Below are 24,657 nucleotides of genomic sequence, written 5' to 3' on the forward strand. Positions count from 1 at the left end.
CAGTCACAGTATGGAGGTATTATTCAGTAACAGTATGGGGGTATTATTCAGTCACAGTATGGAGGTATTATTCAGTAACAGTATGGGGGTATTATTCAGTAACAGTATGGGGGTATTATTCAGTAACAGTATGGGGTATTATTCAGTAACAGTATGGGGGTATTATTCAGTCACAGTATGGGGGTATTATTCAGTAACAGTATGGGGGTATTATTCAGTAACGGTATGGAGGTATTATTCAGTAACAGTATGGGGGTATTATTCAGTAACAGTATGGAGGTATTATTCAGTAACAGTATGGGGGTATTATTCAGTAACAATATGGAGGTATTATTCAGTAACAGTATGGCGGTATTATTCAGTATTAGTATCGGAGTATTATTCAGTAACAGTATGGGGTATTATTCAGTAACAGTATGGGGATATTATTCAGTAACAGTATGGGGGTATTATTCAGTAACAGTATGGAGGTATTATTCAGTAACAGTATGGGGGTATTATTCAGTCACAGTATGGGGGTATTATTCAGTCACAGTATGGGGATATTATTCAGTAACAGTATGGGGGTATTATTCAGTCACAGTATGGGGGTATTATTCAGTAACAGTATGGGGGCATTATTCAGTAACAGTATGGGGGTATTATTCAGTAACAGTATGGGGGTATTATTCAGTAACAGTATGGGGGTATTATTTAGTAACAGTTTGGAGGTATTATTCAGTAACAGTATGGAGGTATTATTCAGTAACAGTATGGGGGTATTATTCAGTAACAGTATGGAGGTATTATTCAGTAACAGTATGGGGGTATTATTCAGTCACTTAAAGCGTTTCTTAAAAATGCGTCACGTATAAAAAGAAGCTTCAGGGCAATTCTTTGGTGCGTAAAACACCTAATTCCCATAGTCAATTGGAGCCCTAATTACACGCCCAAAAAACGCCCTGAAAGCGCGCGCACAACACGTCAAATAGCACTAGAATTTTTTACACGTTTACACGTAGTTTTCTTTAGCACTGTGTGAACAAGGCCTAACAATGCCTCCTTTAGTTCTCACTATAGGTGCGGGTCTCAGAGTTGGTACCTGCATCTGTTAGACATTATTGCCTATCCTGTGGATGTGACATAAATGTCTGAGATGGGAAGAATCTTTCATTTGCTTTCTGCGCTTTTCTTTTTTTCCCCTGTGAAGAAGCCGCAGTAAATACAGGAGGTTTTATTCTCCTCCAATCACAGCGCAGCTTATACAATCTGGCTGCATGATACTGATGGAACGTAGAACCCTGCCGCATCATAGACATTGTGCTCATCTCCCGGGTGATGACGTCGTGTTGCGGCATTTCTTGTGGATCGGTGAGAGAAGTCAGACACGTCTTCTAGGAGCTGTCCAGCGTTTCTACCACAACAGGATCTTCTTTACTTTGCAACGTTCTGACAACCTGTTCCCGGCTGGAGATACAGGTTGTCACCACCATGGAGCAGGACATCATGGAGTTTTTCGCATGGAGGAGGAGGACTGTTCCGCATCTGATGTGTAGCCCCCTGGTGGTGGTCGTCTGGTCCTCCTGCCTCTTTCTCGGGGTAACAACCCTTGGACTCTGCATCCCAGCTCTTCCCGTCTCCTGGCAGCCTGCAGGCTACACCCTTCTTTTCTATATATACTTTGCTCACGCGATCTACTCAAGGTCTCCATGAACTTTTCAGACATGGACGACGTTGTGAGCAGATTTTTCCCTGTGTGTGGGACAACATTCATCCACGTCTCCATGTCTCACATGTACACACGCAGGAGAAGACAAAACCTTTGGTTTTACTCTATGTGTGTCCCCGTTACTGTTATGGGGGCCACAATCCTGTCCCTGGCCTCTCGTTGTGTTATTTTAGAGATCGGCCATTGGTCCGGTGTCTCCATAGGAACACTGGTGGGATACGCCCTGTGCCTCCACCTTTACCTCCTGTACCAAGTCGTGACCACATGGGAAGGTGACGAGGACTGGACCGTACCGGACTGGGAATAGAGGCAGAATACAGGCCCATATGTCATCTCCTACACATATACAGATCCGCAATGAGGAGGCGGAGCTAACAAATCATTAATAAATATTAGAGTGTCTTATAATCAGCGCTGGTTTCATGTTTCACAATAATACGGTTTATAGGGAACACATGGACAAAAAGTGACATGAGAGGAGATGATCCTGGAGAAGCACTGGCTTGTCAGTGAATGGAGACATGGATGGTGGGTGACTATTCACTGACAAGGGTACTGGCCTGTGTGTATGGGAGCAGCACCGGTATGAGTGATGGGTAAGACTATGCTATTAGGGCCACAGGTAAGTAAGAAGAAGAGTATAGCCAGTAATAATACTTACACTTTCCTCTATGACGGTCTGATAATCCAGAACAGGAGATAATCCGGCACATATCAGATCCCGTTAATAGAACATTTATAGATTGTTCCTGTATTTGCATTTCACCAGGCTGTATCTAGAGAAAAAACCATGATGTGACAGCCCCATGTAAATCTCTGTTTCTATCACTCTGTCATTCTACTGCCCCATCACAAACTACATGAGGAGATCTCCTCACTAAAATATCGCCACTGTGGTCAAGTTATCAGAACTCTTGCAAATTTTTTTGGGATTATTTTGTCCCTAGATGGCGCCATTTATTGTAAACCCACAACGTATCCCCAACAATGGTATTGGGGTGTCAGCTCTTACTGAAGATATTTCACACAAAAGACAATTAGGGTCTGTTCTCACGCTTAGGCTGGGTTCACACGACCATGTTACGTCCGTAATGTACGGAACGTATTTCGGCCGGAAGACCCGGACCGAACACAGTGCAGGGAGCCGGGCTCCTAGCATCATAGTGATGTACGATGCTAGGAGTCCCTGCTTCGCTGCAGGACAACTGTCCCGTACTGTAATCATGATTACAGTACGGGACAGTAGTTCCACGCAGAGGCAGGTACTCCTAGCGTCGTACATCACTATGATGCTAGGAGCCCGGCCCCCTGCAGTGTGTTTGGTCCGGGTCTTCCGGCCGAAATACGTTCCGTACATTACGGACGTAACATGGTCGTGTGAACCCAGCCTTAGCAAAAAACGTCTGAAAATACAGAGCTCTTTACAAGGGAAAACACCTCCTGATTTTCAGGCGTTTTTTAAGCCACTCGCGTTTTTCGCTGAGTTTTTTTTACGGCCATTTTTGGAGCTGTTTTCTATAGTCAATGGAAAAATGGCTCCAAAAACATCCCAAGAAGTGACCTGCACTTCTTTTTCGCGGCCGTTTTTTACTCGGCTGTTTTTCAAAACGGCCGTGTAAAAGAATGGCCCGTCGGAACAGAACACAGTTTTTCCCATTGAAATCAATGGGCAGATGTTTGGAGGCATTCTGCTTCCGATTTTTCAACCGTTTTTCTGCCGAAAACAGTCGATAATAGCCCGTGTGAACATACCCTCAGAAGTATAAATAATACAAGAATGAGGTCACTATGCTACGCACCTAATAAAAAGAAAGACTGTATCCTTGTCAATCTTTGTGCTGCGTCATATATAAGGCCCCGGCACTGCTTGGCGTCAGATCCTTGTATGAGCCGCGCTGGAAAGCTGAGGAAGCCTGAGGGGAGGAGAGCAGCGGCAAGGTGAGTTTTTCTTTTATTGCTGATGTGGGGGAAGGAAGGAGCATGGACGGCTGAAATAAGTGACACATTTATTGAGAGGCCTTACTGCAACTTTTTATTGTATTAGGACTGGTCTGTGAAACGTCTTCATAAATTGCCCCCAATAAGTTTTCTGTTCTCCACACTAAGGCTATGTTCACACGGAGTATTTTGCCGAGTTTTTTGACGCGGAAACCGCGTCGCAAAACTCGGCAAAAACGGCCTGAAAACGCCTCCCATTGATTTCAATGGGAGGCGTCGGCGTCTTTTTCCCGCGAGCAGTAAAACTGCCTCACGGGAAAAAGAAACTACATGCCCTATCTTCGGGCATTTACGCCTCTGACCTCCCATTGACTTCAATGGGAGGCAGAGAAAGCGTATTTCACTGTGTTTTATGCCCGCGGCGCTCAATGGCCGTGGGCGAAAAACGGCATGAAAATCGCCACGAAAATCGGCGTGCAGGGAGAGGAAAATCTGCCTCAAAGTTCCAAACGGAATTTTGAGGCAGATATTCCTCCTCCAAAATACTCTGTGTGAACATAGCCTAAGGCCACATGCACATGACAGTACAGTTTCTGCATAATTACAGACCCATTCACTTCTATTGCCCACAGACACCTTCCGGGAAATTTATGGGAAGGTGTCCGTGCCGTAGAAAGCCTCCGCAAAAGATAGGACATGTCTTACTTTATATGGGAGCACGGCCCTAAAATGCTGGTGGCTGTCAGCGGCTGGCCGTGCCTGTAATCACAGGCACTAATTACGGGCATTGTCGTGTGCATGGGGCCTAAGATATATACAATGGTCCTCAAGCTGACTGTCCTGACCTGTAGGGAAGATACACACGAACGTTGCGTTTTTGCGCGCGCAAACAACGCTGCGTTTTGCGCGCGCAAAAAACATTTGACAGCTGCGTGTGTCATCCGTGTCTGATGCGCGGCTGCGTGATTTTCGCGCAGCCGCCATCATAGAAATGAGGCTAGTCGACGGCCGTCACTGTCCAAGGTGCTGAAAGAGTTAACTCTTTCAGCACCCTCGATAGTGAATGCCGAACACAATATCGCAAAACCTATAGAAAGAAAAGAAAAAGTTCGTACTTACCGAGAACTTCCCGGCCGTTGCCTTGGTGACGCGTCCTTGGTGACGCGCCTCTCTTGACATCGGGCCCCACCTCCCTGGATGACGCGCCAGTCCATGTGACCGCTGCAGCCTGTGCTTGGCCTGTGATTGGCTGGAGCTGTCACTTGGACTTAATTGTCATCCCGGGAGGTCAGACTGGAGGAAGACGCCGGGAGTTCTCGGTAAGTCAGAACTTCGTTTTTTTTTACAGGTTCATGTATATTGGAATCGGAAGTCGCGGTCCATGGTGCTGAAACAGTTTAACTCTTTCAGCACCATGGACAGTGACTATCTCCTGACGTCGCGTACCGATAATTTTTTTGCCGGGTTCGGCCAAAACTAGTTCGGCCGAACCCGGTGAAGTTCGGTTTGCTTGTCCGGCTTCGCTCATCGCAAAGACACTCCGTTTGGATGTTCGGAAACAGAAAAGCATGTGGTGCTTTTCTGTTTTCATTCATCCTTTTCACTGCTATTGCGCGAATCACGCTCGTCCCACGGAAGTGCTTCCGTGTGGTGCGCGTGATTTTCACGCACCCATTGACTTCAATGGGTGCGTGATGCGCGAAATACGCAGAGTTATTGAACCTGTCGCGCTTTTTGCGCAGCAGACAAACGCTGCGCAAAAAGCACGGACTGTCTGTACTGCCCCATAGACTTGTATTGGTCCATGCGTGCCGCGTGAAAACCACGCGGCCCGCACGGACCGAATACACGCTCGTGTGAATCCCCCCGTAGTAAGAGCAGATTCTAGACCAGAGTCCTAAACAAATACAGACTCCAGACCCCCTAGATACAGAAATACTGACCCCCAGACCAGAACCATTAAATATATACAGACCCAAGCCAATCCCATTAACCCCTTCCCAATGGAGCGGTGTGAGGGCTTGTTTTTTTGCAGAGCGAGCTGTCGTTTTTATTGGTACTATTTTTAGGAAAATACAACTTTTTGGTCACTTTTATTTAATTTTTTGTAGGAGGTGAGGGGACAAAAAAATGCAATTCTTGTGGGTTAATGTTGTTTTTTTTGCGTTTTGACGGATGCGGCGATAACAATTCTGATTATTACTTTACTTTAGAAGACAAGGGAGTTTTCTGTTTTTTTTTATACTGTTAGGTCTAGTTCACACTGCGGGTTTTTTCAGGCAGAAGAATTCTGGCTCAGAATGCCTTCAGAAATTTTGAGGCAGATTGTGAACTTTCAGCGTTGTTTTAATGTTTTTTTGTTCTGCATTTTCGCTGCGTTTTTTGCCCACCGCCGTTGATCTGGTGCAAATGACTGTGGGGGAAAAATGCGGCAACGCGGTTTCCGCATCGGAATCAGTGCCAAAAAACTCTGTGTGAACTGCCCTTATTGTCATTTATTTCCCATATAATCCTAAAAATTTGATTCAACTTTTTTTTTTTTATATTAGTCCCACTAATGGAGCGTGCCCAGCCTGAGAGCCTACTAGATACAGCCCCTCCCGACTATGACATAAATGTACCCCAAATGTCAGAAAGGGGATAAATATATACAGATGTATAGATCCATTACACAAAACACCCCAAGCCCCAATAAATACAGACTAAAGATAGATTGATTGATAAATAAAGATAGATAGATAGATAGATAGATAGATAGATAGATAGATAGATAGATAGATAGATAGATAGATAGATAGATATGTCACTGCATGCCATAAACTGAGAGAGACATGATATGCCATGGACTCGTATAACCCCGACCCTAGATGTGTCCCTATCCCCAAGCCCTCAGTCCCTATCCCTCATTCCCTTACTTCTTACTTGCTTTGGCAATGCTAATATGTATTTGGTCCTGCCAATAAAGCTTCTTTGAATTGAATTGAATTGAATTGAAAATAGATAGATAGATAGATAGATAGATAGATAGATATGAGATAGATAGATATGAGATAGATAGATATGAGATAGATAGATATGAGATAGATAGATATGAGATAGATATGAGATAGATAGATAGATAGATAGATACATAGATAGATAGATAGATAGATAGATAGATAGATAGATAGATAGATAGATAGATAGATAGATAGATAGATAGATAGATAGATAGATAGATAGATAGATAGATAGATATGAGAGAGATAGATATGAGAGAGATAGATATGAGAGAGATAGATATGAGATAGATAGATATGAGATAGATAGATATGAGATAGATAGATAGATAGATAGATAGATAGATAGATAGATAGATAGATAGATAGATAGATAGATAGATAGATAGATAGATAGATAGATAGATAGATAGATATGAGAGAGATAGATATGAGATAGATAGATATGAGATAGATAGATAGATAGATATGAGAGATAGATAGATAGATAGATAGATAGATAGATAGATAGATAGATAGATAGATAGATAGATAGATAGATAGATAGATAGATAGATAGATAGATATGAGATAGATAGATATGAGATAGATAGATATGAGATAGATAGATATGAGATAGATAGATATGAGATAGATAGATATGAGATAGATAGATAGATAGATAGATAGATAGATAGATAGATAGATAGATAGATAGATAGATAGATAGATAGATAGATAGATAGATAGATAGATAGATAGATATGAGATAGATAGATAGATAGATAGATAGATAGATAGATAGATAGATAGATAGATAGATAGATAGATAGATAGATAGATAGATATGAGATAGATATGAGATAGATATGAGATAGATATGAGATAGATATGAGATAGATATGAGATAGATAGATAGATAGATAGATAGATAGATAGATAGATAGATAGATAGATAGATAGATAGATAGATAGATAGATAGATAGATAGATAGATAGATAGATAGATATGAGATAGATATGAGATAGATATGAGATAGATATGAGATAGATAGATAGATAGATAGATAGATAGATAGATAGATAGATAGATAGATAGATAGATAGATAGATAGATAGATAGATAGATAGATAGATAGATAGATAGATAGATAGATATGAGATAGATATGAGATAGATAGATAGATAGATAGATAGATAGATAGATAGATAGATAGATAGATAGATAGATAGATAGATAGATAGATAGATAGATAGATAGATAGATAGATATGAGATAGATAGATATGAGATAGATAGATATGAGATAGATAGATATGAGATAGATAGATATGAGATAGATAGATAGATAGATAGATAGATAGATAGATAGATAGATAGATAGATAGATAGATAGATAGATAGATAGATAGATAGATAGATAGATAGATAGATATGAGATAGATAGATATGAGATAGATAGATATGAGATAGATAGATATGAGATAGATAGATATGAGATAGATAGATATGAGATAGATAGATATGAGATAGATAGATAGATATGAGATAGATATGAGATAGATAGATATGAGATAGATAGATATGAGATAGATAGATATGAGATAGATAGATATGAGATATATAGATATGAGATAGATAGATAGATATGAGATAGATAGATAGATATGAGATAGATAGATATGAGATAGATAGATATGAGATTGCTGTATATGACTGGATTATCCACAAGTGAGTTCCGACTCTGTGATCTAAAATAATTCATGTTTCCTAAAATAAAAATAAAAAATCCCTTAAGGGATTTATTTTTAGGAAAGACACATGGGCAATAAAAAAAAACATTTAATCGATATAGCAAAAGCCAGACAGACAGTATGGAAACTCACAGAACGAGTCACACAGAAAGTATGAGATATGTACACGAAAAAGATACATTATTCACTAACAAAATATACAGAGCATTGTAATGAACATCTGTACTTTTACACTTAGAGCTCGGAAAATACCGTCGTTCTGTTCTTCCTTAGACATGTTTAAAGCTTATGTCTCCGTTCCACCTAACGGCGTGTGTTATGGGATGCGGGAGGAATGCAGACGCCTAGAGGAAACCAGTGCAAACAATGGGACAACATGTAGTCTCCATGCTGATGGCACCATGTTTGCAATCATAACAACTTCTCTACTTCTCACCACTGTGCCAGCATACCCTATGGTAGTCTACAAAGAATGCAGATGATGGCTTTTCCCATTTGTAGACAGACAGGTGCACTGGAGTTCTTGGGTTGAAGTCAATGGGCACCTTGAAAGTCCTCGACTATGTAGTGCACAACAGGAACCAGCAGACAAGGGTGAGGACAATGCATGGTGCGAGCCGAAGGTTTGATGACAGCGATACCAGAGAACAGACCAGAGACGTAGTCACAAACCTAGCCAAGTCAGCAGCTGAGATGTCAGAACAAGGGATGAGCACAGGAACCAGGAATAGAGGGACATAGAGCCGGGAACAACCAGAAAAAGTAAGGAATAAGGACTAGAGTAGACAAGGGACAAAAACACTTAGTAAGTATCAGGTTTGAATCCCTCGCTGAGATGATGTCATCAGAAAGTGCCAGTTTCCGCAGCAATGCGATGCAGCCAGCTGATACAGACAGAAAGATGGCGAGAGACAGAAACCAGGAGAGGTGCGCAACATAATCTGTGCCAAAAATAGTCCCTAAAGGATTATCCGTAATTTACATGATCGTCTTAGAATTGGTGGGTCCTTGGTGCACCCATGACAGACCTTTAATGCCTTTAAAGTTTACATTGTAGTTTGTGGCGCAACTGCTGGTGCTGACACGATTCTCCTTATTTATCTCCTAAATCAATATATCGCGTAACACTTTTGATAATAATTTTTTTAAAAATGATTTAGAAGAACATTTTACACAGTAATGATCACAAAAAAATTTCCTGTGAAAATCTGACTTTTAGGTAGGGAGATCTATTGTACAACAAACTTCTTGTGCCATTTCAGTCTAGCTAAACCCTTCGCAAACTATCTAAGGCTTCATTCACATCTGAGTCGGGACAGATCCGGTGCCAATGGTCTCCGTTTGTCCCCGTTGTGCGGAGATTCCACCGTTTTGACGGAATAAATAGCGCAGTCGACTACGGTATTCATTCCGTCAAAACCACGGAAACCTTGCACAACAGGGACAAACGGAAACCTTGCACAACAGGGACAAACGGAAACCATTTGCACCGGATCTGTCACCATTGAAATCAATGGTGATGCCAATGGAAACCTATGGTTTAGGTTTGTTTCAGTTTGGATTCTGTTCATGGGTTCCCCTGACGGAAAGCTTTGATGGAATCCATGAACGGAGTCCAGACGCAGATGTGAACGAAGCCTAAAGAGCACAAACTTCTATATCCTGGTGTGGTCCATAGCCTTAGCAATGCATCATGTCCTTCAACATTGAATCATATGCACATAGTGTGGCTGTGGTCCATCGTGTCCCACCTCCAACAGACTACAATTTCATTGCTGGGAGTGGGACAACCAACAACAGCCGGTGTCTTTACAGCTACTACAGCAGTGGTGCTCCCATTGTCGCTACAAATCACCGTGTTACTTTGTAGCCCGAGCCTTGCTCACATAATTTCAAGAATTTGAAGCCAACGAGGATTGAAACAGGATATCAAATGATGCAAACGTCTTTGCTTTTGGATGTACAGTATATTACACATAATGTTACTTCAGATTGTAACACCTGCAATATGGGCAATTTCCCTGAGAACCTCACTGGCTTCTTCTTCATACTCCTTAGACAATAGTTTAGCATTGTCTATGTTCTTGATGTTCTCCTCAAGGTTTTCCACTAGACGTATCTGGTCCAGGTATCCAGTATTGACCTCCTTTATTTTCTTACGCATTTCTTCTTGCATCTGACTCACAGAGAACACCATACCCCCCAGCTTTGTCTGACTGCCGATAAGGATCTTAGTTGCCCGACTCAGTTCTTTCATGAGGTCCTGGGATTCCTGCAGGTTTTTTGGCACCTCCTCGGTTGTTTTTACCAGCAGAGAAAAGTTGTAGCCTTTCATTTGTATCTGAATGTCATAACTACCTGCAAAGCAACAAAGAAACGTATCAATTGGACGTGAGATGCATGTAGAGTCTTATGCCAAGAATATAACGGAACCTCATATTGAACGCATTGCAATATTACCCTCTTAAAGATTCATTTCGGAGGCCGTATCCTTCTAAATAAAATACAGTTTCGATCTAGATATCATGTCGATTAACCGGAACACTCCACCACTTATCTTGAGTCACATCATATTTTCTCTACTTACATCTATAACTCAATAATGAACTACGCTGGATGTATTATGGCCTTGAGGCAGAATTTTTCTAAACCACACCAATGCAGTATTACCCATACTGCACCAGAGTAGATTGCACTCACACTCAGCCAGCAGGGGGAAGCAGTGAGATAATGTCCTGCAGCCTGAAAGCTGTGAGGAAACCAGCAGAGTTGTGAATGCAGCTCTGGATGACATTTTAATATAAAACATGATGTCATGTAAGATCACTTTAAGATGACATATCTGAAAAGTTAGTTAACATTATATTAACATGCAAAACTGTACAATTTTTAAAAATGGAACAAGGCCTCAAAATAACATTCATTTTATTTAAATAATGTTTTCTATCATTACAGATCCAAACTGTAATGCGCTCCTCGTCACTCCATACTCACCAGTCCCCGGAGTCATCATTCATGCTGTCGGCCTCTACTTCTCGTTCAGCATCTGGCAGCCGCTCCAGCTCAGGACGCACTCCTCTGGGTCCTAGTGCGCGCACTGACCCTTGTGTTCTTAAAGTGCCAGTGCGTGCCATAAATTTACATTGAGGTATATAAGCTACTCTTGCTGTGGAGCACAATGCCAGAGGAATTTGGTTCCCTTGAGTTCCTAGTGTCCAAGTGTATCCCTGCAGTTTTTTTTCCTGAAGTCCTTTGTACCAACTTTTGCCTGTCTTTTACCATCTGTGCCTGCCGCTTGCCCTGACCTATTGCTTCGTTCACCGTATTGAACCTCTGCCGCCTGCCCAGACCTATTTCTACATTTACCGTTCTGAACCTCTGCCAACTGCCCTCACCTATTGCTTCATTTACCACTCTGCCCACCAAAGGTGACTACTTTTGGGGTAGCGACCCTGCAGCAAAGTACACATCCCTGCACAGGAGTTAAAGGGTGAAGACCAGAGGTCCCCTCAGACTCCACTCCATGGAGTAGCCCCAAGTCCAATCCCTTGGTGACAAGTTTGGCTCATACCACCCCCTGATGGCTTTACCACAGCCCAATCAAAATTTTATGAGGAAATTATAAAATATCCTGACTTTCCTACAAAAAATGTTGCGTCGTAAGCTTTGGGGATGCCACTAGTTTATCAATATTGGAAATGGCACAGCCATATATTAAATTCTATTATATTGTAGTATAGCATGGTCTAGTATAGGGTTTTATGTATGAATACATAGCAGATCGGGAACTAATAAGAGTAAGTATTGGGAAACAGGCTGCTGTCCACGTTATCTATTGTCAAGCCTCTGTCTTTTCAATCTCTCTGTATAATGAATTATCTGACCGGTTAGAGCATTTTCCTCAGAGTATTAGACCCCCAACCTAATGGAATTGCCTCATGATCCGCCTGGAACTCTGCGAGCTGCTGGTTTATTTTCCTTAATGTGGGTTTGTTTAAGAGTCATATGTATTTTGGCCACATGTTTGCCTCTTTCTGTGACTGGCCGGACAGATTTATGGCCAGCGAGAAGGTTTTGACTTGCACACACCACCAAAAAATAAAACCTGTAAACTGGACTGGGATGAGGAAAATTTTAGAACGCCTGAAAAGGCCCCTTAAGTCTCTTACGGAAAAGTTATGATGCTACTATGTTGCCCATTGGATCAAAAAACAGACCTTCAAATAGAAGTGCAAATAAATATAGATCTCTTATAGCTAATTATTGGGGGAAAAAAGTGAAGAATATCCTATTTTTTTTTTTTGTTCAAATTGGTTCCCATTGAAATCAGCAGGATCAGATGCAGAAGGAATCATGCACATGACACACACAGGTACATGGTGCTACATGGATTGTAACTTGGGTCCACAATATGAACCTATATTGCAATCTGTGTGGTGCATCTGTGCACCTCCATGTTTCACAGTATTCTCTCTAGAATCAATACTTCTGTAATATGACATGCATTGCACCTCATTTGTTTCTCATGGACTCTAAAGAAAAACCCTGTACCCCCATGTCAGAGACACAGAGGTTCAGCAGAAAAGTAGAATACTATGAGCAAAGTATTTGGGATCTAAACACCAAGGATCTCGATTATGCACATGTCCATGAGGCCGTAGGGGTTGTGACCGTTCTCCAACAATTTGAGAAAAACCATCAACAGGTCATGTACCTGAGGACATATATAATACATCCTATAAAGCTAACCTCTTGGGCACAAGTTCTCCTCCTTAACAAGTGTCAGGGGGCCAGAAAATACGGAATATAGTGCATGTAAGCCTTCACTGAAATGTTAAAAGGCTTTGAGGATGATTGTCACTTCTGAATGGGAAAGAAGGTTTATAGAGATGAGTCAACGTATAATGATGGTGTTGAAGGGGGTGTTTAGTTGATTCAAGTACAGCCATTTAATCAGATATGATAATTTACTGTATATACTAGTCTATAGGGGTTAGAACAGATATCCTTTATCCTGCTGCTCTTTAGCTTATCAAGTATACTTTATAGCGGCCATAATGGTTAATACGTACTTTTCACGGGGTGTGCACATATAGTTTCACTTACTGTATTTTTCCTTCATTTTCTCCATACAACTGGTGAGGTTGGCAGAATCGTTGACCTCATTAAATTCGAATAAACTCTTTTTCATAGTCATGTAATTTTCCACCTGGTTGTTGTACAGCTCCGCAATCTCAACAAACTTGACATCATATTCTTTGACATTTATGTTCTTTACAACAAGCGTCTTGCCTTTCTCCAGCACTGAAATTAAGGGGAAATATGTAATGTAAGCTCCGTAGTCATCGGGAGGCAAAGTATAGAGTTTTTGTAGTCATCGGGGGGTAAGGTATAGTGTCTTTGTATTCATCGGGAGGTAAGGTGTAGTGTCTTTGTATTCTTCCTTAGGTAAGGTATAGTGTCTTTGTAGTCATCGGGAGGTAAGGTATAGTGTCTTTGTAGTCATCGGGAGGTAAGGTGTAGTGTCTTTGTAGTCTTCCTTAGGTAAGGTATAGTGTCTTTGTAGTCATCAGGAGGTAAGGTATAGTGTCTTTGTAGTCATCAGGAGGTAAAGTATAGTGTCTTTGTAGTCATCGGGATGTAACGTATAGTGTCTTTGTAGTCCTCGGGATTTAACGTATAGTGTCTTTGTAGTGATCGGGAGGCAACGTAGAGTGTATTTGTAGTCATCAGGTTGTAACATACAGTGAAGGAAATAAGTATTTGATCCCTTGCTGATTTTGTACGTTTGCCCGCTGTCAAAGATATGAACAGTCTAGAATTTTTAGGCTAGGATAATTTTACCAGTGAGAGATAGATTATATTTAAAAAAAAAAGAAAATCACATAGTATTTGATCCCTTTGGCAAACAAGACTTAATACTTGGTGGCAAAACCCTTGTTGGCAAGCACAGCAGTCAGACGTTTTTTGTAGTTGATGATGAGGTTTGCACACATGTTAGATGGAATTTTGGCCCACACCTCTTTGCAGATCATCTGTAAATCATTAAGATTTCGAGGCTGTCGCTTGGCAACTCGGATCTTCAGCTCCCTCCATAAGTTTTCGATGGGATTAAGGTCTGGAGACTGGCTAGGCCACTCCATGACCTTAATGTGCTTCTTTTTGAGCCAGTCCTTTGTTGCCTTGGCTGTATGTTTCGGGTCATTGTCGTGCTGGAAGACCCAGCCACGAGCCATTTTTAATGTCCTGGTGGAGGGAAGGAGGTTGTCACTCAGGCTTTGACGGTACATGGCTCCATCCATTCTCCCATTGATGCGGTGAAGTAGTCCTGTGCCCTTAACAGAGAAACACCCCCAAAACATAATGTTTCCACCTCCATGCTTGACAGTGGGGACAGTGATCTTTGGGTCATAGGCAGCATTTCTCTTCCTCCAAACATGGCGAGTTGAGTTGATGCCAAAGAGCTCAATTTTAGTCTCATCTGACCACAGCACCTTCTCCCAATCACTCTCAGAGTCATCCAGATGTTCATTTGCAAACTTCAGATGGGCCTGTACATGTGCCTTCTTGAGCAGGGGGACCTTGCGGGCACTGAAGGATTTTAATCCATTACAGCGTAATGTGTTACCAATGGTTTTCTTGGTGACTGTGGTCCCAGCTGCCTTGAGATCATTAACAAGTTCCCCCCATGTAGTTTTCGGCTGATCTCTCACCTTCCTCAGGATCAATGATACCCCGCGAGGTCAGATTTTTCATGGAGCCCCAGATCGATGTCGATTGACAGTCATTTTGTATGTCTTCCATTTTCTTACTATTGCACCAACAGTTGTCTCCTTCTCACCCAGCGTCTTACTTATGGTTTTGTAGCCCATTCCAGCCTTGTGCAGGTCTATGATCTTGTCCCTGACATCCTTAGAAAGCTTTTTGGTCTTGCCCATGTTGTAGAGGTTAGAGTCAGACTGATTAATTGAGTCTGTGGACAGGAGTCTTTTATACAGGTGACCATGTAAGACAGCTGCCTTTAATGCAGGCACCAAGTTGATTTGGAGCGTGTAACTGGTCTGGAGGAGGCTGAACTCTTAATGGTTGGTAGGGGATCAAATACTTATTTCTCTGTGCACAATGCAAATAAATATATATAATTTTGACTATGTGATTTTCTTTTTTTTTATATATATATATATATATATATATATATATATATATATATATATATATATATATATATATAATCTATCTCTCACTGGTAAAATTAACCTAGCCTAAAAATTCTAGACTGTTCATGTCTTTGACAGTGGGCAAACTTACAAAATCAGCAAGGGATCAAATACTTATTTCCTTCACTGTATAGTGTAGTCATCGGGAGGTAAGGTATAGTGCCTTTGTAGTCATCGGGAGGTAAGGTATAGCGTCTTTGTAGTCATCGGGAGGTAAGATATAGCGTCTTTGTAGTCATCGAGAGGTAAGGTATAGTGTCTTTGTAGTCATCTGGAGGTAAGGTATAGTGTCTTTGTAGTCATCTGGAGGTAAGGTGTAGTGTCTTTGTAGTCATCGGGAGGTAAGGTATAGAGTCTTTGTAGTCATCGGGAGGTAAGGTATAGTGTCTTTGTAGACATCGGGAGGTAAGGTATAGTGTCTTTGTAGTCATCGGGAGGTAAGGTATAATAGTGTCTTTGTAGTCATCGGGAGGTAAGGTATAGTGTCTTTGTAGACATCGGGAGGTAAGGTATAATAGTGTCTTTGTAGTCATCGGGAGGTAAGTTATAGTGTATTTGTAGTCATTGGGAGGTAAGGTATAGCGTCTTTGTAGTCATCGGGAGGTAAGGTATAGCGTCTTTGTAGTCATTGTGAGGTAAGGTATAGTGTCTTTGTAGTCATCGGGAGGTAAGCTATAGTGTCTTTGTAGTCATCGGGAGGTAAGGTATAGTGTCTTTGTAGTCATCAGGAGGTAAGGTACAGCGTCTTTGTAGTCACCGGGAGGTAAGGTATAGTGTCTTTGCATTCGACAAATGACAACCTGAGACACACATTATCTCACTATGGCGGATTAAAGACCATGATCCAATTCAGTGAGGTCCAAAGTCAATATTCTCCTAGCCTGGGCAAGTTATCTGCCAAAGCTAGAAGACCTCTGCACCTCCTCACTCTTATGTGGATGAATGGTATTGGCAACAGTTCCTAGCCCAGGTCAGTTTTCACTTTTTGTTTTAAAAAACACTGAGGTGTTAACTTACGGTGCAGACCCTACAATGGGAATATAAACTGCGTGGAATGGGTCCAGACATTTTTCTTTTTATATATTACAACCATTTACTGGCTAAGCTAACCACAAATCACAAACCATGTTATAATACAAATATATCCAAGGTTGGGTAGAACTATTTGCAGCATCATCATGAACTACTTTCCTTGAACATAACCACATGTTATGCCTAGTGCAGGGCCTGAAGGGGTGGAGCGTGACACAAGGATTTAAAGGGCAAGTAAACTTTACAAAAACTTTTGGCATGTTATAAGTTTTGATCGGTGGGGGGTCCCAGCACTCAGACCCCACTATCGCTAAAATAAATCAGCAGAAGTGCTCAGGATGAGCACTGTGCCGCGTAGTTTCTGATCGGCTTCCCTCCAGCGGTGCACTTTCTATTGAGCCCGTACAACACTTTAAGGAAAGCCCATTAGAAAGTAAACAGCACAGCTCTCACCTGAGCGCTTCTGTCACTTTGCTTGAGTGATCGGTGTGGGTCTCGGATACCCACCAATCAAAACTTCTGACATGTTACTATGACATGCCTTAAGTTTTTTAAAAGTTTAGTTACCATTTAAAGACAGTGAAATTCAACCACAAAAAAGAGAATCCCTGTTTCTTTCAGCTTCACCTTTTATAGCAATATTTTAAATGTAGAAATGACTTTCTGGTGAATGCTTTCATTGATCACTCATACATAGATGTGGCAGAAGGGAAGAAGCCACCCCAGGAGTGGTATGGCCAGTCTCTATAATGGGTAAGCTTCTGTCTAGGATGGATGAGAGTCCATGATAGGTCTTCCCCTATTTTTGCTATTTGTAAACTCATTAAAATAAATATCCCCAAGACCCCTTTTGTAGCAGGAGTAGAGTAGACTCCACACACACTGAACCATACGCAGTCAATGCAAATACATTGTATACTATTATTATTATTATTTCCTGAAGACCTGAAGTCCACTTGACATGACTCATTTCAATACACGTAATCATTAACTTTCTCATATCAACGTTCAGAAACTCCAGTCCTTCAGTCTCACAAGTGCTGTGCTCATAGGTTCACTACTGCTGCTTTTGGGTGCTATATTTCAACAATTCTGTGGACAGCTATCTGTATCATTCACTATATACAAAACAAGTGTTGATACTCCACCTGCGTTACACATTCCACAACCCTGAAGCTTGAAAAGTCAACCCAAATCATTGATTTATTTTTTTTTGTGATATTTATTTTGTTTCTTTTTTTACTTCTCTTTTTTAGCTCTTAGGTTTAGGTGGCTCCAGCAGGACATTGTCTTCCTACCAGATTGTTTCTGTAACAAAGAGCCAACTATGTAACAATTGTCTGCTCAACAAAATATTTCCAGATTTTCACATTCACATAAAAGGAACACATTGGGGTACATTTACTAATACTGCCTTAAATTCATGCACACGAACGTGCTTTTGTGGCTGCAATTGCCCCGAAAATCCACGGGAGAATTGCGGCCCCATTGATTTCTATGGGCACATGTACACGACCATGGTTTCCACGGTCCGTGCATGGCCCAGATCCAGGCTCATAGAGATTAATGCATGCGGCCATGTGCACAGCCCGCAATTACACTCCGTGGCCGCCAGACCTGAAATTCACGGCCGTGCACATGGCTAAGGTCATGTGCATGAGGCCTTAGGCTATATTCACACTTTTTTTAAATGGCCGTTTTCAGAACAATTGAGTTTATGGGTGTATTTAATGGCCGTCTTCAGAAAGCTATCCTTGTGACAGCCGTTAAAATTGTATTCTGGCCCCCACAAGGCTTTGTGAGAATCCCCCGCCAGAGCGCCGTCAACACTCTGGCTGGGGATTTCCCTCTAGGGGGGTATGTGTGGTGCTATCTACAGGTGGGGGGTATGGCACTTTCTACTTGGGCACTGTGGCACTATATATGTGGGCACTATCTACAGTGAGTTCTGTGGCATTATCTACATGGGCACCGTGGTGTTTTCAGGGGGTTGGACCAAATTAACCCTGACAAATGAAATCCATCTATTTTTGTTAAAAATTTTCAAACGGCTGGGAAATGCATGAAAATGTGGACACACACTGATGCAAAATGACCAGGAAAATCTAACAGTTGATCTGTTTTCTTACATTCTCAGTGTGAATGTAGCCTATAAGAAATAGATAAGATGTATCAAGTTCATCACAGTGGCTCATGCTGGATGATACATTTGTCCCACCGTTAGACACCTTTGTGTTTTAACTTTATACCGCCACTTGGTTGGCTCATTTTAAACCAATTTTGCACCTCTTAAGCCAGGCCCCTTTCACGCTAAATCATGCCCCTTGCCGGGCGAGTCACAGGCATCTGTTCTTTTTGGCGCATTACATTTATAAACGTGTCTACAATGATTTGCGACAAAAAGAAGGTGCAACAGGCGCATCACCAATACTAAATCTGCCCCAGTCTGACATAATAAAAAATACGATATCAATGGCTTACCCTTCACTTGCTTTGGGACCTGGGCAGACTTAGAAAATGGTACAGTCTGCAAAAGAAATAAAAAATGGAATCCATTTAATGGAAGATTGAATTCAGTGATGCCGAGAATGAAATGTAATTTATGTGATCTTCAATCCATCAACAGGCATTTGTGACTAGAACAGGTTGTCATAGTAAAGTTACAATCGTTTTTAGTTTTTTTATTTAATATTTCACCGTTAAATAAGTGTTGATAATATTGTATGTACTATGTGATCGCGGACCCTACGGGGCACATGGAATACTTTATACAGGCCCGGTTGATGAATGTGGTGCAGACCAAAAACAACGCTGGTCTAATAAGAAAAGTGGGGAAAATTGCTCGAAAGTTTTTCGTGCATCCCAGTTGCACCAGTCAAAAAAAGTGGCACAAGAGTTTGTTAAGCATTAGGACCATGCATCAGATTTATTAATGTATTTGCACCAGAAAACTGACGTAAATTCATAGATAAATCTGCCCAGTAGGCTTTATAATTCTAGAATTCTTATGTAAATGTATAAGGGGTTCAGTGTCTCCTTCTTTACAGTCACTGGATACACTTCCATATGAGAAACTTATCAGTGTTTGCACAGGCGGGCTCGGCCCTGTTTACTTAATCCTAAAACAAAGAAATACCATCTGATCTCCATCATTATGTTCTCTCTACCTGTTTCCAAATCTACAAGTAATGGATGTCATGAAGTTTTACCCAATGCCTAATACTAGCAAAATGAGAAGACTGAAAGATATTATTATGTGTTGTGTCTCTGCCTGGGTTATTCCTGTCCTGTAATTACATCTCTAATAACCAGTTGTATATTTATTACTATTCTGAAACTAAGTTAAGCCAAGAAAGTTTTGCTTTATCCTTTTATAAAACAATCAGATTCAGCCCCATATGTGTAATTATATATAAAATCGCAATGTTAAATATCCTCTAGACAAAGGAACTTTAACCCACAGGTCCTAAGGAGCTTCATGGATATGACCGAAACTGGAGCAATTGTCCAAACTGCAACCAATCGGATTACAATTTTAATTTTTGTAGCAAATACACAAGGTTTGATCTGATTGGTCGCTCTAAAGAACAGCTCCGATATTATGTCTGCACTGGTGTTTATTTGGTCCACAATTTCTAACAAGAAAACATGAAAAAAATCTTAGTCAATCCTTTAATATGCCTAAGAAGCATGCATTGGGCCTAGTTACTAAACCTGTACCAGTGCCCACTACCTGATGACATCACTCGTCATAGGATCCAATCTACAGTAAATGCATTGTAATTGTATACGACTCATTTGTAGTATAGGTCCGCCTAGTGTGATGACATCATTGTGAAATGTATTCTCTCATTTTGCATATCTTCCAAACATCGATGGGAAAACAGGTATATGTGGTACGGTACGTGCAATATTTTAATATGTCACAGTGACGCATATCGGTAAGAGCCTCAATACCCAAAGTGGAGCCGGCCACTGTTCCCCCATAACAGAGCCAGATAAAATAAAGCACTTTCCTGTACTCTACGCTCCTTCTGTCCCATTGCATTATAAGGAAGATAGCTGGCAGTCGGTTGAAGAAGGGATATCAGACAGATCACATTGGTTGGGCCAGAAGCTTTCCATCTGAGGCATGTCAAGAGTGGCAAAAATCAAATCGGAGAGACCCCTTCTGTGTCTGGTTCAGAGCACCACAAACTGCCCACTGGCCATACGTGTCATTACTTATTAGTCCCCTAGACCTTTCACATCTTCTTGGGACTTTCCTACCCCATTGTTTGCTAGTGTTGCAGTGCCCCTAGGGAAAGAGGGCAAGACCAACCTGACCTGGGGCCCCGTTCTCCAAGGACCTGCATGGCATGCCTGTATAGTATGTACACTCCTGCTTGAGAGGCCTGTTCTGTTAGCCCCCAGACATAAGAATTTTTTTTGCAATAGCAACTCCTTTTGCTATGCCACTGCACTGACAGTGGGGTATCGTGGTTTCAAGCAGATTATATTAGTTGATTCATCTACTCGTGGGCATGCTGAAAATTGTAGTGCAACTTGCCATCCCTATTAACATAAGCAATTCAAGGCTACCTCCTCAGCGGGTAAGGGGGCCCTCTACTACCTGAAGACAGCTAGCAGAATCCTACTGTATTGCATGTAAGGGACTGAGCTAATAAATATCATAGCTCACTATTATTGGTGGATTGTTAGCAAAACATTGGGGGGGGGGGTATTACTACGATAAGGGGATACTCTATCATTTAAGAGCAAGGGTCCCATGAAGTGTTCTACTGTCTATGTCTGCCCCTCGGAGGGTGGGGGTGACTGAACCACAGCTCTGTAGTGGAGCTCTGTGCAGCTGTTTCTTATTGCCCATCATACTGTACATAGCTGATAGGATAATCTCACAGAGCTCTCAGAGGTGGAATGTAAACATTAAAGATAACTTGTCCCCTCTCCTAACATACCTATATTAGTAAATACTTGAATTCCCTATGAAATACTAGGACATATTTTCTTAGAACTCTGCGTTGTGCCATTCCTCTGTTATTCCTCTTAGAAATGTATGAATAAATTGACAACCGGGTGTTACCATTCCTCTTGTTAAAGGAGGCGTGTCCCTTCACAGTCTCACTCTGTCAGCACTGATTGGACAGTGTTAGTCTGTGTAGGGACACACAACCAACTGGTAACACCCAGCTGTCAATTTATTTATACATTTCTAGGAGGAACAACAGAGGAATGGCACAACATAGAAAAGATGTTCCAGAATTGTTATTTCATGTGGAATACACTTATTTACTAAAACAGATATGGGTGTGATTTTCGTATGTGCTGGTATACAAGTCTGTAACTTTATACACATGCTTATGTCTCCGTTTATGACAAAACATGGGGGGGGGGGGGGGCAGGGAAATTCCTGGCCTTCCTGTCAGGTCATCCCATTGAAGAACACTACAGACAGCCTTTCCCCAGTCTGAGATGACTGATAACAGTATACAATAGCCTATACAACATATCTAGATAATAGGCTGTGTTCACAGCTCCGTCACTTTCCGTTCAAGGGTTCCGTCTGAGGCTTCCATCTGGTTAACCCCTCAGCAGAAAGGCAATCGGAAACCTCAGCTTCCGTTTCCCTCACTATTGAACTCAATGGTAACGGAAACCTACCTAATGGTTTCCGTCTGTCACCGTTGTGACAGGGTTCTGTCGTTTTGACGGAATCAATAGCGCAGTTGACTGCGCTATTGGTTCAGTCAAGAACAACGGAACCCTGTCACAACAGTGACAAACGAAAACCATTGGCTGGGTTTCCGTTACCATTGAGTTCAATAGTGAGGGGAACGGAAGTTGAGGTTTCCGCTTGCCTTTCCGTTGAGGGGTTAACCCGACGGAAACCTCCGACAGAACCTCTCAACAGAAGGGCAACGGTGATGTGAACAGACTTTAGGTTTGTTGTCCCTTTAACACACACAATTGTGACCAATTAAGTAGTGAATTAATAATGAATTTGTGCCTACCTCGTCATCGTCACTGGCTGGTAGACAGCAGCATAAGACGGACATGATTCACACCCCACAAGGCTTCATAAGAAGAGACACTTTTAGGGAACGATTCAGGCTGATCGAGAGAGATCACGAGGCTGCACAAAGTGAAACAACTGAGCACTGGTGACGCGACAGAAAAAGGAGTTTAACCAGTTCTGTGTTGTAACTACATGTTATTTTCCTCTTTAAAGGGGAAGGTGATCAATGGAGCAAGATAGTCATTCTCCACTTAGTTCTGTTTTTATATATCGCCACGACAAAAACTAAATGACAGATAAATATCTAAAATTTCAGACCTGCAAATGTGAAAAAGCTTTAAACTCATTGACCCACATTTATCATGCAGGTTACATAGTGACATAGGTTGAAAAAAGACACAGGTCCATCAAGTTCAACCATTCTCGATCAATTACACGTCTTTTATTGCTAGATTAGTTATAACCCTCAATGGCATTTGTCAGTAAATAAACATCCCACCCTTTATTTAAATGCTGACATAGTTTCTGCCATTACCACCTCTTGGGGTAGGGCATTCCATAGCTTGACCACATTAACTGTAAAGAACCCTTTCCTATATTGATGTCTGATACATTTTTCTTCCACTCGCAATGAATGTCTCCTGGTCTTTTGTAAAGTCCTTTGAAACAATAAATCACATGCTAGTTCTTTGTATTGACCACACATATACTTATACATATTAATAAGATCACCTTTTTTCAAGCTGAACAAGCCCGATTCTAGCCTTTCATTTTAAGGGACCCCTCCCATCCCATTTAATAATTGAATCGCTCACAATTGAACCCTATCCAGTTCTCTTATATGCTTTTTACAATTTGGAGCCTATATTGAAGATGTGGCCTTACAAGGGATTTATAGAGGGGGGATATTACATTTATAGAGCGGTAATATTACATTCATAGAGGGGTGATATTACATTTATAGAGGGGCAATATTACATTTATAGAGGGGTGATATTACATTTATAGAGGGGTAATATTACATTTATAGAGGGGTAATATTACATTTATAGAGGGGTGATATTACATTTATAGAGGGGTAATATTACATTTTATCTGTCTTTTTATAAACGCTAAAATCCTATTTGCTTTTGCAGCTGCTGCCTGACATTGGGCGCTGCTGCTTAGCTTATTTGTAACCAGAATACCCAGGTCCTCCTCTTGCTCTGTTACTCCGTTTTATTCCATTTAACATTTTATTTCATTCAATATATGAACCACAGAGTGTAACAAATTTGTGGTAAAATTTTCACACTTTCTTATTACTCGCCAAATTTGGAAAGTGATGCGAAATATAGGGTGATGTAGTTTTAGTCAGATTTGTTGAGTAAAAAGGTGAAAAATTTGTTGCAAATTGCTCATTGCAGGCGTATATTTGTTTTTCTGCCTCTCAGAGAGAGCTTAATGCACAAAAATGTATTAACAGGGACGCACCTTTTGATAACTTTGGCTCAAATCATGCCAACAATCTCCTTTACTAAGACTGGCGTAAGATATGAAACTCTTAGTAGTTGTGGGCCATTATTTTTTACAGCATATCAAGTTAGATATGCCATAAAACTATCTATGGTGATGGTACGACTGGGGACCCCCATTGATCCCAAGAACAAGGGATGCCTGTACCCTATTTTTGGCACATGTACTGTCATTCTCCATAGGAATGAATGGGAAACACAGAAGATTGAGGAACTCCCTAATAAATAATTACAATAAGGAAAGTTTGTCCTTTATAATTGTCTGAGGACGGGTTCACTTTAATCTTGCACTTAACCTGACAACCCCTGGTTACGTTACACTTAGTCCATAGCTACGATTGTCTGTCCATCGTCTACAGTTCACTTTAGCAGGAAACCAGATGGGGGTAACCCAGACAGTAATCATCTGGTAGGTGGGTGGGTGGCTGCTGATAATTTTGGACACTTTGTGATAGTTTTGGACATCTGCCAGGCTTTGCATGCGTACAAAAAATAATAAG

At 41.3% G+C, this 24,657-nt stretch overlaps 1 protein-coding gene across 1 annotated transcript; it reads right to left on the minus strand.

The window, feature by feature from the left end:
* Positions 1–8,448: 8,448 nt before the first annotated feature.
* Positions 8,449–22,755, minus strand: LOC142665479 (uncharacterized). The gene is made up of 4 exons (XM_075845183.1): positions 22,639–22,755; positions 19,109–19,154; positions 13,485–13,682; positions 8,449–10,736 (listed from the first exon to the last, which is right to left on the minus strand). Exons 1-4 carry the CDS (start codon positions 22,681–22,683, stop codon positions 10,366–10,368), a joined length of 660 nt encoding a protein of 219 aa, XP_075701298.1. The 5' UTR covers positions 22,684–22,755; the 3' UTR covers positions 8,449–10,365.
* Positions 22,756–24,657: the final 1,902 nt, after the last annotated feature.

Source organism: Rhinoderma darwinii, chromosome 13, assembly GCF_050947455.1.
Source record: "Rhinoderma darwinii isolate aRhiDar2 chromosome 13, aRhiDar2.hap1, whole genome shotgun sequence".
Taxonomy (NCBI): domain Eukaryota; kingdom Metazoa; phylum Chordata; class Amphibia; order Anura; family Rhinodermatidae; genus Rhinoderma; species Rhinoderma darwinii.